The sequence below is a fragment of the Anolis carolinensis genome, chromosome 5 (assembly GCF_035594765.1).
Source record: "Anolis carolinensis isolate JA03-04 chromosome 5, rAnoCar3.1.pri, whole genome shotgun sequence".
Taxonomy (NCBI): Eukaryota; Metazoa; Chordata; class Lepidosauria; order Squamata; family Dactyloidae; genus Anolis; species Anolis carolinensis.
This window is the reverse complement of record NC_085845.1, coordinates 171,989,719-172,006,295: the sequence shown is the minus strand read 5'-3', so window position 1 is coordinate 172,006,295 and position 16,577 is coordinate 171,989,719. Positions and strand designations below refer to the sequence as shown.

Here is a 16,577-nt window from a genome sequence, read left to right as displayed (position 1 = left end):
TACTTTACATGCGTTGAACTGTTATTATTCAGAGGAAATTCTTGAAGTAACCATTAACAGGCCAGTCCTTACAAAGGGTTATTCAGTGAAATATTCCAGACACTGAGTTCAAGAGCGTTTCTTTCAAAGCTAAAAATAGTAGTCACAGATTTTGGTTAGTGGCTTTTTAATGTCAATTAGAAACTAAGGGGCCATCAGAAAAGTGGAAAGACATCCAGGCAACAGATTTATCAACTCATTCCAGATCATAGCAGGAATCATGCCGCCCTATGGATCTTGTTGGGACTGCAAGTCCCAAGAGCTTTAGCTAGTATAGCCAATGATAAGGCATACTTATGCAGCCCAACATTTAAATTGTAAATTGTTTAACTGTTTTATGATATACAGTATTCCACTTTCAAAGGCTTAAACCACATTATGTGGAAAGTATTGCTTTTAATCAATAATTTAAAGGCAGTTTGCAACCCGTTCCAAGAATGTATGCACTTGGTGTATGAGCCTTAAGGAACTTTACACTGCTAACAGGACAGGTTTTTGCTAAAGGTAGTACAGTAGAGTCTCACTAATCCAAGCCTCGCTTATCCAAGCCTCTGGATAATCCAAGCCATTTTTGTAGTCAATGTTTTCAATATATCGTGATATTTTGGTGCTAAATTCGTAAATACAGTAATTACAACATAACATTACTGCGTATTGAACTACTTTTTCTGTCAAATTTGTTGTATAACATGAAGTTTTGGTGCTTAATTTGTAAAATCATAACCTAATTTGATGTTTAATAGGCTTTTCCTTAATCCCTCCTTATTATCCAAGGTATTCGCTTATCCAAGCTTCTGCCGGCCCATTTAGCTTGTATTAGTGAGACTCTACTGTACTTCCTACACACAACATTCATCATTTTCCTTGGCCTGAAAAATGAACTCTGCTATAGGCCCAAACCTTAACATTTAAAAGATCCAATCTTGGATGAATCACCAAGATTGGATCTTTGAAACTTTTTAAGACTTGGAAAGATGTCAATGCTCTCATAATTGACAACTCACCTTCAGGTAACTGCTTCCTTTTGGGTTGACTGTTACCAATTTCCTCTTATATAAGCTATATTCAGAATTAACCACATAGATATCCATTAACCTCTATAAACTCTCTGCATTTCCAGAGTGGCAGAGTGAATATGTTTACACTTTTCCCCCCCTTCGTATCAGGAGCAACTTGAGAAATTGCAAGAATTGCACTACTGCAAGGTGATCGATGTAGAGAGCCCTTTGCAAAATTGCCTTGGAAGCTAGGGATGTAAAATGCAAAATTTCTGTAGCATTATCTCTTACTAAAATTTCACACCTCTCGCAAGATTTGCACCAGCTGTCAACATTACTGGAGTATGTTTTAAGGTTTTGGTACTAATATACAACTTAGGACAAGGTTGAGATACCATCTCATTCTTGACACTTTTCTTCATTGTCCAATCTTTGAGACCCCTTTTGATCAGTGTAGAAACCGCTCAAGAGAAAATACTGAACCTGAGTGGCTTCAAGATTGAACCAGCCCTTTAAAATACACTGCTACTGGAAACAAGGCAATATAGGCATTTGTCATCTTTGACGAAGGTCTACATGTCTCACTACAGTGAGCTCAAGTTAAAAGCACCATAATCAGGGAAATGATGTTATTTTAAGCCTCCTGCCTGCCTGCCTAAATCATTCAACACTTCCTTGCGGTAATCTGCCATTTCAATTTCCAAACAACCCCATGGTCTGAAGAAACTAGAGGTAGCATGTGGTCTTGCTTTAAGAAGATTTTTATATCTTTCAATATAACATGCTGTAAGCTCATCAGGAAAAATGAGAATACAGTACTAACAGAATATTCCTGAACAGGAGTAATGCTCAGTCTTCATTCACTGGTATACAATCAGATTCAAAAGCATCTGAGAATTTGCTGCACAATTTGTGGGATAGCTCTAACCAAGAAAAAATGAAGTACACAGCTGATTTTAAAACTTGGCATAAGATGAACTAGTTAACAGCCAAAATACTAACACCTTGGAATGGATGGTACAAGACGCTCTGCTATGTTCTAAATTTGGAGTTGCTAATGTGCAAGACAATATGGGTCTAGGGCAAGTAAGAACATTTGTTGCTGAGGTAAAGCAGAGCATCACAATAAAAGAAGCTGTGTGGTATCATTTTCCCTCCCATCATTAAAAAGTGTAATTTGTTGTTCCTCTGTAAAACACAACCGTTAGCTGTGAAGTACAGGTTGGTAACTCCAAATGAAGACTATTCATGAACTGATTTCTTTGCTCTGGTTTATTGTTAACAGCAGCTCTCTCCTGAAAACTACACAGAATTTTCATCTAGTTTAGTATCAGAACGCTACAACTTTTAAAAACCTGAATCTTTTAACCTCTTCCCACTACCCTCAAAAGCTGACCACATGTCTTCAAGGTTGTAACTCATAGATAAACATGTCCAGTGACAAGAGGCTGTGTTTTGTTACAAGCCCAAATCAGTAGAACTGATCACAGAACTGCCATGCTTTCTATATAGCTGAAGTCTTTATCGTAGCTTAAATGGATACACAAGAAACAGTCCCATCATTCAAAAAGCAAAAGACAGAAATGGCATTGATATTTGTAGCTTTATTATAAACTACAGGAAAGAAGGACAGCATTCCAGACACTAAGCCGTTTCCTCTTTGGCAATACGGTCTTTCTTGAGTGGTCCCTGCAAAGAAAATAAAACACACGAGTTCATACAACAGATACTACTCACAAAAAATTCTAAACCATTTAATATTAGCCAGCAAGTGTTTTGCTTATTTTCAACTGATTTCAGCACAAGATATCATAAGCAAATTGCAGAAATCCACTGCCATCTACTGTTCACAATGTTTAGTTCATTGGTAGACTACTGGCTGCATTTGTGGATTACAGCTAGTTGTTTACTGGTTTCTGGACCATGTAGAGGACAGGTTAAGATTTAGGTCTCATCAAGCACAATTCCCTCTATTTGCCGAATACTATCGTAATGAACAGACAGGTTTATAATAAATAATAATAATAACAGATTTAAAACTTGCCATCTCTCTCTGAAGGGTGTCAGAAAAAAACTAAAGCACAATAGGCTACAGGAATGTCACAGAAAAGAAACTTGTTTTAGGAAAACTCACACTTAAGTCCCATCCAATCAATCTCAATGTCCTAGAGTTTAATTAAGCTTGAAAATAAAACTATATAAAACTTATGAGAGCTCGATATTATTTGATCTACATGCTCATGTGAGATTTTAATTTAGCTGCTCTCACATTATGTGTATTTCTAGCTCTCTGTACTACACAATCTCTTAAGAAATATGGGTAATATTCAAGGGAAGAAAATGTGAGGTTAGAAAACAGTACCGCTTTTCTCTACTAAAACAATAATCCTGGGGGGAAAAACCTACAGTCCTTTTGAAAATTTAAATCTGCAGAGGAATGTACAAAGGCACAGGCCTGCTTCCTCAGTCTTCCAAGTGGCAACTGTCATAGAACTGATCCTGCTTCTTTCTGTTTTTTTTTGTATGTGATGAAATCTACTTTGTTAAGCAATTCAGCTTAAGGGGGTTGAAAACACACACTAGAGAAAGGTCATGCTCTTACCATGAAAGCCTTCTTCTCTTCTGCAGTCTGGAAGCGGCCATGACCAAATTTGGAAGTGGTGTCAATGAACTTCAGGGCAATCTTCTCCAGGGCCCGACGCTTGGTCTGCACAAGCAAAGACTATGGAGAAAGAAGATAGGATTAGAATGAAGTGGACCGGCAAGTGCAAATCCTTAAACTGAAAAGGCTATATGGAGATGGGAACAGAAAAACCAATCACCTAGAAAAGTTTCCACTCTAATACTGCAAATCTTATATCCTCCCCCTCAAATTACATGAGGCATCATACTGGGTCGTACAGCAAGTAGCACATAAGGGAGATTAGCACCTGCTACATTTCTCTGCATCTTATAGTTGATTGTTGGCAAGCCTGGCTGCTACTTATCTCATGAAGATTGACTATATAAGGATTGGCAAAGGTAGCTCACCCTCACAGTTTATGGAGAAATTGGTCATATCAAAAATATTGTGTTTCTTCTGAATACAAAGTGCTCAATATAAGAAAATCTTCTAACTGTATCTAATGTTATTTGTATAATTTGACTGTCTAGGAAGACAAATGAGATGTCTACCCTTGTCAATACCTATTGTATGCTCACCTTGCGCAGAGTGAGAACTCTCTTCTTGGTCCCAACAACACAGCCTTTCAACATGATGAAATCATTGGTCACTTCACCATAATGGACAAATCCACCCTGTATGATAAGAATGTTATTGCTGTTATTGTTACGATCTCACTTTTCCCCCAGGTCAACACACACATGATCTAACTTTTTAAAGATAGTTAAAAGTGCAAGAGGTAAAAAGTACAAGAAAATTAAACTAAATCAATTTTGAAAACAATTAAAATACAATTCTAAAATAAATTGTACACGCTGTTAAAATAATTCTATAGACAAGACAGCATTTAATATGTTGCATTCACTACTTAATTCTGCTATTTCTGTTAATTACTAACAGAAACCTGGAAAACGCTCAAGGCCAAATGTTATCACATCAGTCACAAACAGAAGAAATTCATGGCAATCACCAGGTGAAGGCATAGAGCTGAGAAATCTATTTAAGCTTAAATGGACTAAACTGTTTGCAACTGTTACAGGTACTGAAGATTACCCTGCATCTCTATAGAGTAGCAGACATTCATCTTTTGCTAGCAAGAAATAATGTTTCATCTTACCAAGATTTTTTCCAGGAAAGAAATTTTAATTTTGACTCACCAGTGGGTTAATGCTCTTGTCAGATTGGTCATACTCTGTTGAAGCATTATTTTTAATTAACTTGCCATCCTTGATTTGATATCCTTGGCCGATTTTGTAAATCTAAGCAATTAAATGGAAAGAAAAAGAAAAAATGATGTGTCATATAAATAATTAAAAAGCTGGTCTGATTTACTCCAACCTTCCTTCAAACTCCAAAGGAAAGCATTCCCCAAATTGCCTTAATCTCAACCCCTCTGAATATGTCAGAAAGTGGAGCCCGAGAAATAGGCGGTGGGCACAAATTATAAGTTCCAGAAAGCCATGCTAGCATTTCAGGACAACTGATTAACACCCAAATTTAGGAATGCTTTTTATAGCCAAGTTTATTTTCTCTAGTAAGTGTCACCAAGATTTGTTTCATGTCTGCTGGCCACTAACCCACATATAGCAAAATAAGATAGCAAAATTTTGCATGTTCCATTTTACCAGCTAGATTTTTTAAAATCAAATCAGATGGTCTACACTGAAATGCGGTCTTTTTTTTTTTAGTAGTGCAGGTGTCAAATGAAGTCAACTGTTGTCTTATACCAGACTATTCTGCAAGGAATGCTCAGTTGGCTGGCTTCCTCTGAAATACAGTTTACTCTAAGCCAGGGGTCCCCAAACTAAGGCCCGGGGGCCAGATGCGGCCCATCAAAGCCATTTATCCGGCCCCCACAGCACAAGGGCTGAAGGGGATTGGGCTAAATGACCCAAGGGGTCTCTTCTTCTCTTACAACCCTTATTATTATTATTATTATTATTATTATTATTATTAACATTAAGGCTGGGTGGCCATCTGTCAGGGGTGCTTTGCTTGTGCTTTTGGTGCACAAAGGAAGAAGGGGGTTGGACTCAATGGCCCAAAGTGTCTCTTCCAACCCTCTTTATTATTATTATTAACATTGAGGCTGCGTGGCCATCTGTCAGGGGTGCTCTGCTTGTGTTTTCAGTGCACAAAGGCAGAAGGGTATTGGGCTCAATGGCCCAAAGGGTCTCTTCCAACTCTTTTTATTATTATTGCTGTTATTATTATTAATAATAATAATAATTATTATTATTATTGCTCGGTGGCCGACTATAGTCCGGCCCTCTAACTGTCTGAAGGATCGTGAACTGGCCCCCCGTTTAAAAAGTTTGGGGACCCCTGCTCTAAGCAGTATTTCTTAAAAGCCCTCACATCCACAAGGTATTGGGCAGTAACCTTTACTAAAACCTAGAAAATGCATTAATTAATTCCAACAAAGAACATATACTGCTTGGCATCCTTTCCTCACCTTCTTATTGATTTCGGTCCTGTGATGGTACCCCTTCTGACCAGCTCGAGCTACAGAGAAGGCCACACGGGCAGGGTGCCAGGCCCCAATGCAGGCCACTTTGCGCAGACCCCTGTGAGTCTTTCGGGGCAGTTTCTTAGTGTGCCATCGGCTGGTAACACCTAGGAATAAGGAAAGACGTGCAACATATCCTAAATTACTCAGCACTCCCAATTCATTGACTGTGGAAAAACTGCTGAAAGATTTTGTGCCCCTGCAATAAAAAGCTTTGGCAATAAAGTTGCTTTCTTACTTTTCTGTACATGAAGACGTTTGCATAGAGAGGTTACCAAATCACACAGCAAATAGACCATGGCCACTACTTTGCATTCTACAAGTCAATGTTGCTGTGCTAAGAGATAGGAATAGTCACACACTCCTTTGTTGCAAAGCTGGTCTCAGAAGGAAGGCAGCATGGAACGACTCCTCATTTATTATCAGGCACTGTGCCCAGTGCATATTCCATGATCTCATCACTGAACAGCTTTTGCTCACTGGACAAAAGGTACTACCAAAAAGCCTAAACAAAAATGTGTTGATTTTCTTAATTGTGGAATAAAATTACCTTTGTAACCCTTGCCCTTGGTCACTCCAATGACATCAATCATTTCATCCTGGCCAAAGACAGTTGACACAGGCACTTGCTGCTCCAACTTTGCACGGGCCCAATCCACCTTCTCAGCCACTGTGCCACCATTCACCTGAATCTCCATCAGGTGAGATTTTTTTTGACGGAGGGGTAGCATGCGCATCTGGGAGGCCACAGAAACAAGGAAGTTTTAACTAAATTGCTTAAGAGATTTTTTCCTGCATCACTTGAACATTTCCAGTGCATTCAACCCAAAGTGAGGGACATCTCAACATTTTATACATTTTTATTTTAATGTGTGGGTTTGGAGGTTATGTTGACAGTCTTGGGACCCTCAAGTGCAGTATACTTCTAATGATTGCATCAATCACACCTGCCACATTTCTTTTTTAACAGCTCCATGAACTCCTTAAATGTCTTATTTTTAGGACACCTCGCAGGCAAATTAGTGAGCCTTTCAAATTTATTATTTTCATTGCACATGGATTGTGATGCCCCGTGTAATTAAATGGCAGTTATAAATATGTACAACCTAAAGTGCACATACATGCTGCCTCCACTTAATATTGGGTGTGATCCAGAGACCAGACCACTATAAATATGACAGGCTCACTGCATGTGGAGGCACAGGCATCTTGTAATTATTCAAAAAAGTGCAAATCCTTCAGAGAAATCCTAATGGATACTGAAGTTAAATGCCACTATGTTTAGCTTCTATACAACATTGAACAACTGTTTTACAAGCCATGAGCAGTAATGGGTTAGCAGTTGGGAAGCAAAAAATTGATAGAAATTGCAAAATCAGATACTATTCCATTTAGTAGAATGTCTGCTACAAGTCTCTTTAATACTGTACAGTGTTCCCTCACTACTTCGTGGTTCGCTTTTCGGGGATTTGCTGTTTCACGGTTTTTCAATAAACTCTAAGACTATTACAAATCATAAAAAATTACAATTTACAGCCTAAGGAAGGGAGGGAGGAGGAGCTGAAGGGAGAGAAAAGGAGTCCAAGTGGCAACGGGAGAAGGAAGCAATTTATCAACACATGATTGGTTGATAGAGACTTAAAATGGTGTATAACTCCTAAAATAATGTATAAATATTAAAATAAATATAGCGTCCCTACTTTTCACTTACTGCGAGTGGTTCTGGATTGTAACCCCTGCGATAAGTGAGGGAACACTGTATTACCAGAATTTTCCAATATTTGAGAATACATGGACAATTTGGAAACTAGGAAACTTTTAAAGGATACCTTGATGAAAAGGGCTCATGGAATTGGTCACCTGACCTTTTTATGAAATAATGATATTTAGTTGGTGCTATATTAACATCCAGTTACAACTGGGGTATAAGTAAATTACAAAGTTTGAAGAAACGAGCCAGTTAGCTGTTTTAAAATTGGGAAATAAGCAGAAGTGTTTGAAATGTCTTTAAAAACAGAACACCTGAGTGACACATTTACGTATCTGAGTAAAGGAATAGAGCTAGAACAGAAATTTATGTGCCATTAGCCAACAGTTGCTGATAACTATGGACTTAAGAGAGGCTTAAGAAAAAATTATTACACAGTAGTTTATTATCAGCTCTGCCATTGTTTGTGAAATTGTATTAATCCTAGAACAGACTCACCTGAGTGTGAGCTATGACCCTGATAACCTGGCAGTACTTTTTCATGCTGTTGAAATCCTTCTCCAGTTGCTTCTTGCCATCTTCATCCTGCCATTTCTTGCAATACTTAGTAAAGGCCTTCTTCTTGGACTTATGCCTTCAAGGAGGAGCAGACAGTAGCATTGGCAAAGCCCTTCATCAGCCCACCCCAAAAGGTGGTTGAGTGGAAGAAACTGCCACATTGCTAGATTTGGCTCATTGCCGGCTTCAAAGCAGCCTTTCCACCAACAAGCGGAGCCTGGAGCTCATCAAACAATGGCAAAACTGCCAGAGTTGAGCGGAGCTGCCATAAATTTATCCAACAGGCATTAATATGCGCAGGTCAGTACTGTTGTTAAGAGACTGCATTAGAACCCCATGCCCTATCTTTCATTTAAGGCTACATAATATTATCTCACAACCTAACAATGTTAATGCTACCTTCTTACTATATATTAAAGTGAGGACAACTTTTACACCATTAGCAGCAAGTTGAGAATTCAGAGGGATTACTGGAAAAAACTTTTTAAACAGACAACTAGGTCATTTTCTACTGTATATGAGAAATTGTTTCCTAGGCCTGGGTTAGGGCTACCCCAGAAAACCCATTGGGAGCTGAAGAGAAAGTAACACTGCACTGCTTTACAATAGCAAACTACATTCAGTACTCGACAATCAGCAACAAGCGCCAAAGGCGATTTCTTTATGTCCGCCCGTCGAGTAAATCATCATTTGTAGTGTTAATGTAACCATGTGTGTAACTTCATGCACACTTAAATATGCACAAGCTCTTCAACATAACTTTCAATCTCCAGTAAAATACTTATTCTCAATGAACTCAAGTGATAAGATAACCACCAATCCCTTTCTGACCCCACCCCAAAACTATTTTGAGAATTCTCCTAAATAGAAAATATTTAGCACTTCGGTGATCATACCAATTCTTGTAGAAACGACGCTTGCACTCATCACTGATGTGCTCAGCAAACACGGTCCTGAAGGTGCGAAGGCCACGGGGAGTTTCCACATAACCCACAATCCCCACTATGACCATGGGAGGAGTCTCCACCACAGTGACAGCTTCTACAACTTCTTTCTTGTTCACCTCTGTGGAATAAATATGATACAGGTTAAATTAGATAAACCCCTCTCTATAAAGGCCACATAAATACTGATGAAAAATCCAAGGGAGTTATTAAGTAGGGGATATTATGATTTCCATGCCTTATTCTGAAATGAAGTGGTCAAAGAAGTTCACTCATTTGCTCCAGTTCATAGGAAATGGCACAGTATGGTTTTAATGAGGTCAGTATCACCCAACTATGAATCAAGTGGACCTTGATACAAAATATTCATTTATAGAATTTTTATCCTGCTCTTCAGCCACAAAGGCACTCAAAACAGCTTACAATATGTTAATTTGCCTTCAGGTTTACAATCTACATAAAATAAATAAGATGTAATACATAAGACACAATGTAGCTGTGTCTTCCTGGCTGCCTCCCTCACACTCAATGGGAAGTAGTAGTGGGAATATGGAAGGATCACTGACAATATTACACAGCCACAAGCATGAAAATATAAAACATTCTAATTAGTTAAATATGTCTATGACACATACATCCATTCCAGAACTTGGTAATTACTTTAGCTTACAACTTTTATAAACACTTCAGCCAAATTTTCCCTAACAAACTTTTCTGTGTAAGAGGGAGGCATACATACTAGATCCAGGCCTATCAACTTCACGGACAATGTGGGTCATGCCCGCCTTGTATCCAAGAAAGGCAGTGAGATGGATGGGCTTGCTGGGGTCATCTTTAGGAAAGCTCTTCACTTTGCCTCGGTGGCGGCGGCTGCGCTTCCGGGGCAGAAAGCCCAAGGATCCATGCCTGGGAGCAGAAAACTTGCGGTGGGACTGAGGGGAGAAAGAAATATCTTGCTTACTATAAGGCAAGACCCTTACAAGCTCCGGGCTATCATAAATTGCAGAAAGATTCTACCTAAACATTAGAAAGAACTTCCTGATGCTAAGAGCTACTCAACACTGGAATGTGCTGAAGTCTCGGGCCCCTTCAACACTGCCATATAAAATCCAGAATCTATGCTTTGAACTGGATTATATGGCAGTGTACAAGGGGCCCCAATCTCTGGATGTTTTAAGCAGAGGCTGGATGGCCATCTGTGATTTGATTGTTCCTGCATGGTAGAATGTGGGTTGGCTGGATGGCCCTTTGGATCTCTTTCAACACTATGATTGTAAGTCTAGTTATAAAGTATCCGCCTTCTACAAGCAGCAGTCAAGGTAAAAACAAGATAAAATCAAATTCTTACAGCCATCTATAAGCAAACAATAGCATTTATAGAAAAATGAGAGCTTGCTTCTAGAAAAAGGAACATATAAATGCAGGAGTCGAAGAATATTCAAGTGCATGATCTAGTGAGAATTTATTATTTTATTATTATTAAAGGTTTCTGATCACAGAATACTATTCCAAGTCTTCAAGTTCTGAAATTACTATTCTCAATTCATTATCAGCAATGCCCGCTGGTGGAACCCATGTAGCCAAAAATAAAATAGCACAATGAATTGCTGTTGGGTTTTCCTGGCTGTATGGCCATGTTGCAGAAGCATTCTCTCCTGACATTTCGCCCACATCTACTGCAGGCATCCTCAGTGGCGGCGAGAGCTGTTGGAAACTAGGTCAGTGAGGTTTATTTATCTGTGGAAAGTCCAGGATGGGAGAAATTATTCTTGTTTGTTGGGAGTCAAATGTGAATGTTGCAATTAAACACCTTAATAAACATTGAAAAGCCTTGCAGCTTCAAAGCCTGATTCCAGCCCGGGGGAATCCTTTGTTGGGAGATGTTAGCTGGCCTTGATTGTTTTATGTCTAGAATTAACCTGTTTTCAGAGCGTTGTTCTTTATTTACTGTCCTGATTTTAGAGGGTTTTTTAAAATACTGGTAGCCAGATTTTGTTCATTTTCATGGTGGTCTCTTTTCTGTTGAAATTGCCCACATCTTTGTAGATTTCATTGGCTTCTCTGTGGCGACTATTTCAACAGAAAGAACATGAAAATGAACAAAATCAGGCTACCACTATTTAAAAAATCTCTAAAATCTGGACAGTAAACAAAGCACACTAGCGAACACCTCCCAACAAAGGGAGGAATCAGCCAGGCTTTGAAGCTGTAAGGCTTTTCAATGCTAATCATGGTGATTAGCATATAAATTGCAACATTTATATTTATCTCCAACACACAAGAGTTCTTCCTCCCGCCCTGGACCTTCCACAGATATATACACCACACTAAACCTAGTTTCCAATATACCTCACACTCTCTGATGCTTGCCAAAGATGTGAGCAAAACGTCAGGAGGGAATGCTTCTGGAACATGGCCATACAACCCGGAAAACCAGCAACCCAGTGTTTCCGGCCATGGAAGTCTTCCACAAATACTGCATTATTTTCCCAAATTATCTTACATATTATTTTAAAACAGGCGTGATAGAATGTTCCACCCTGCCGTCCTCTACTCGGGCAATCCAAAACTCCCCTTTGTGTGTCTTAGGAAGCGAGCAATTGAATCCCTTTCACTAGGCCAAGCCTCCCATTCAATAGACCGGGAACCGAGTAGGCCCTACGCCTCTCCCATCGACTGTTGCAGAGAAAAACTCCAAATAATGATCGGGGCGAACAAAGTGAAAACCCTACTTCTGGAAAACCCGAGGTTCGGCGGGGAAAAGCCCAGCCACAAAACTGATGGCAACGGATTCCAAAAACATTTCCCCCTCAGACCTACCATCTTGTCACCGAGCCGACACAGAAGGGAAGTAAAGCTCCGCGCATGCGCTATTTATCGTCTCGCTGCCGGATGTCGTAGACAGGGAAGGCTTTTGCGCATGCGGCTTTCAAGCCCTTCGACCTTGGAAACGAGCATGGTGTAATAGCGGACGAAACCTCGCGATAACATGAAGGCAACGTTGTTTTGGTTGTGGTTTTTTTACAAGCTACGGATGGACTGGAGGTCCATTTTCATTTAAAAAGCGCAGTGTCGAGTGCGGAAGTGTGATCAGGGTAAAAATGAACGAGTTTGGAGTAACTGGCTTTCATGGCCGGAATTACTGGCGTGCTGTGAGTTTTCCTGTATGGCCATGTTCCAGAAACATTCTCTCCTGACGTTGACACCTCCCAACAAAGGATTCCCCCAGGCAGTAAGCAGGCAGATCTTGAAGCTGTAAGGCTATTCAATGCTAATTAAGGTGATCAATTGCAACATTCATACTTTCCTCAAGCAGTCAAGAGTTCTTTCTCCTACCCTGGACATTCCACATACAGTAGAATCTCACTTATCCAACATTCGCTTATCCAACGTTCTGGATTATCCAACACATTTTTGTAGTCAATGTTTTCAATACATCATGATATTTTGGTGCTAAATTCGTAAATACAGTAATTACTACATAGCATTACCGCGCATTGAACTACTTTTTCTGTCAAATTTGTATAACATGTTTTGGTGCTTAATTTGTAAAATCATAACCTAATTTTATGTTTAATAGACTTTTCCTTGATCCCTCCTTATTATCCAACATATTCGCTTATCCAACGTTCTGCCGGCCCGTTTATGTTGGATAAGTGAGACTCTACTGTATATATAAACCCCACTTGCCTAGTTTCCAACAGACCTCACAACTTCTGAGGATGCCTGCCATAGATGCAGTCGAAAGGTCAGGAAAGAATGCTTCTGGAACATGGCCATACAGCTAGGAAAACTCCCAGCAACCCAGAGTTTTGAGTATTTTGGAATTTGGGGTACTAGATAAAGGATACTAAACCTGTATGATTCACTGCTTAAGTGTTTAAAATGCATAAGATATGTAAACATATCTCTAGAGTTCTCTTTCTTTTGTTATTCCATCCCCTCCCACATGGCTAGTGGGGCTTACTTGCAAGTTGTATACATGGGACTGTATATTCCAAGGTTTCCTCCTCCTTGCAGCATTGGATTTGTATCTGCTGCTGCCTTTTGTAGATGGACATTAAAGTTCCCTTTTACAGTTGAGCTTCCACTGCTCTCTTTAACCTGCTCTTGTAGCCTCAATGTCCTTCCCACTTGCCAGCTTTTTCAGAACAGCAGTTCCCTCGCTTTGTTTCCCAAAGTTCCTGGAGGAGGAGAGAGACAGACCTATGAAAGCAAGGTGTGGTTTGGTTTCAAACAGTTTTGTCTCTTGCCTTTCCTCTAGTTCAATTATTGCATAAGTCAGCCTAAGGCATACTCTTCGCAAAAACCTATGATTAGGAAGGGGGAAAGTATGAGCTTTGTTGTTGTTAGTAGGTGCCTTCAAATTGTTTCCAATTTATGGTAATCCCAATGGGAACCTATCATGTTTTTTTAGGATTGTGTGACTTTCCCAAGGTTACCCAGACCCCATTATATAATAATATAATAAATCTTCATTTATATCCCACTTTTCTCCCTATACGGGACCCAAAGTAGCTCAAAACATTATATAAAAGACAATACAAAACAATATACATATGTAAGACAATAACATATAAAAACAATTTACACTAAGAAATACATGAACATATTTGAAAACATTTGTCTAATAGAGTTATTGCAGGCAACTCAGTAAGACAGATGGTTGAAATTACTTCACCATCTACACTGCCATATAAAACATACAACAACCCTGTGATCCCGGCCATGAAAGCCTTCGACAACAGATCCCAGATTATCTGCTTTGAACTGGATTATATGGCAGTGTTCTCATATAATCCGGTTCAAAGCAAATAATGTGGGATCAGATACTGGATTGTATGGTTGTTGAGGTTGGTTTGATATACTTTTATGGTGTTTTTATACCCTGCTGTTTTAACTGTTTTAATTAGACTGTTATATGTTATTATGTTTTTAATTGTGTTTAGCTGTAAATTGTGTTGTATGATCTGGGCTTGATACCACATGTAAGATGCTTTGAGTCCCTTCGGGAAGATGGTGGCAGGGTATAAAATAAATGTTATTATTATTATTATTATTATTATTATTATTATTATTATTATTATTATTATTATGGCATTGTATATCCAACCCCATTGTGTTTTAATGACCGAGAGGGTATTCAGACTTTTCCAGAGTCATAATCTGCATCTACCCTGTAGTATTAATGTAGTTTGACACCATTTTAACTGCCATAGTTCAGTGCCCTGGAATCATGGGAACTGTAGTTTTACAAGGTCTTTAGTTATCTCTGCCAAAGAGTTGTCATGTTATTTGGTAAGGCGCTATACTCTTTGGTTGAGAAGGCTGAAGATCTTGTAAACCTACAATTTCATAGCTTTGAGTCGTGGCAGTTAAAGTGGTATCAAACTGCATTAATTCTACAGTGTATATGCACCCTTAGTCCAATGTTCATATACCATGCTATATGTGCATTGTATTGGGAGTTAAACCACATATGTTCAAGTCTACAGTCCTCAGTGAGGGAACAAATAGACAGAAAACCAGTTAGGCTAATGGAATCCCTTCCCCCCATTACTTAATGCCTGTTGTCTGTGTCTTCTCTCACTATCTCTTTCGTCCTCAATCTCATTGATTATGTAGAATATAATTCTCAGGTTGTATGCCCCTTTTTGTTTTAAGCCCCCCAAAATGCATCCTGCGTGTCTCTCTCTAGTCTTGTGTGAGAGCTTGAACGCAAGAATATAGCTTGTGAGTTTTCCTTTGTTTAATCATAGAAGAATTTGAGATTATAAATAACTCTTTTTAGACGTAGTTATATAGTTCAGACCCCATATTTTCTACAATAAATGCAACTCTTATGTTTTAATAAACATTTTGAAACGTTTAAAATAAACTCTGCATCTTATATTTTCTAAACTCTAGAAACTTTTTCAAACACACTGTACCTTCCGGCTTTGCTGTTGAATAAAGTACTCTGAATAAATGTTATTGTTTTTTAATGCTTTTGTTGTTTAAGGGGAAATTGTCATAACACATTATCTTTCTGAATCTATTCACAGTATAAAGAGGCGAGTAGAAAGAAAAATATTGCCCTGCCCCTTTATTGACATCTCTCCCAGAGTGAGTATCTGAGATCAGAATTTTGAGGGACCTGCTTTGTACTTAGTCAGATTATTTGTCTATCTAACCCAATTTTGTTAGTTCTAACTTTCAGTAGCATTTAGGTAAGGCTCTTTCCTAGCCCTACCAGGAGATTCCTAGTGTTACTTGATCTTCCTTCCAAATATTAACCAGATGCACCCTTCCTTACCTTTTTGAATCAAACAAACTTGGTGTGTTCAGGTTATAACAGTGTTCCCAGGAAGATACTTCTCTCCTCCCTTGTCCCCATTAAAAGTCAGTTACATGCTCCTGGAATGCTTACATGAAGAGGACAAAAAAAGCAGCCTTTTCTTGCTGTTAGTCACCAGGATCTGATATGCAGATATAGATAGTATCTCAACAGTCAGGAGTGTCAGTTCTTAAGAGCAAGATTATATGGCTGTGATTTTTCCCACAATCTAAAACAGAATCATCCCTTTTGTCTGGGGTTGAGAAACGCAATAAATATTTAAAAAGAGAAAAACAGAGAAGGGATACGTCTCTAGCCTTTGTGAAACTGCATACTTCTGTTGGTTTACAATAATTGGGCAAATGAGCAGTGTCATCTTTATGCTAAAGTGAGACAGAATAACTAAAAAATGAAGTTATGGTATCTTGTAGCTTTCATTCTTACACAACATCTTTCCCTTTATCACTATCCATGCTTTCATACAACCTCTATTCCTCTATGTGGAAATGAAGGGAATAACTGGATCTGAATCATGGCTTTTGATGTGTAGATGTTTCTGATGTCCTACAAAACCTGGACTTCCTACCTGGAGATGACCATATTTATCCCTCTTTCTGATGCAATCAATTGTTGTGACACTTCCTAGTCATATAAGGATGGTGCCAAACCAGGTGCTTGGGCATGAAAGGAAGAGAAGGAAAGACATTAGTGGCTTTACATCTAAGGGTCCTACATCAACAAAATGCTGGGCAATAAAGGCCTTGCAGTTTACCAACCATTTGGAAAGCAAATTATCATGCACATGGCTGAACAGGCACTGAGGCTGCCCCTAACCCAGCTCAT

The 16,577-nt window shown here is 39.0% G+C and overlaps 1 protein-coding gene and 1 non-coding gene across 2 annotated transcripts; both read right to left on the bottom strand.

Annotated features, from left to right (window-relative positions):
• Positions 1-2,621: 2,621 nt before the first annotated feature.
• rpl3 (ribosomal protein L3) lies at positions 2,622-12,389 on the bottom strand. The gene is made up of 10 exons (XM_003220979.3): positions 12,239-12,389; positions 10,158-10,350; positions 9,371-9,539; positions 8,415-8,550; positions 6,759-6,945; positions 6,155-6,315; positions 4,857-4,958; positions 4,239-4,334; positions 3,640-3,759; positions 2,622-2,726 (listed from the first exon to the last, which is right to left on the bottom strand). The coding sequence occupies exons 1-10, from the start codon at positions 12,239-12,241 to the stop codon at positions 2,682-2,684; spliced, it is 1,212 nt and encodes a 403-aa protein (XP_003221027.1). The 5' UTR covers positions 12,242-12,389; the 3' UTR covers positions 2,622-2,681.
• Positions 6,585-6,678, bottom strand: LOC134299834 (small nucleolar RNA U83B). Its single transcript, XR_010007073.1, has one exon. It is a non-coding gene; the product is annotated as a small nucleolar RNA U83B (small nucleolar RNA).
• Positions 12,390-16,577: the final 4,188 nt, after the last annotated feature.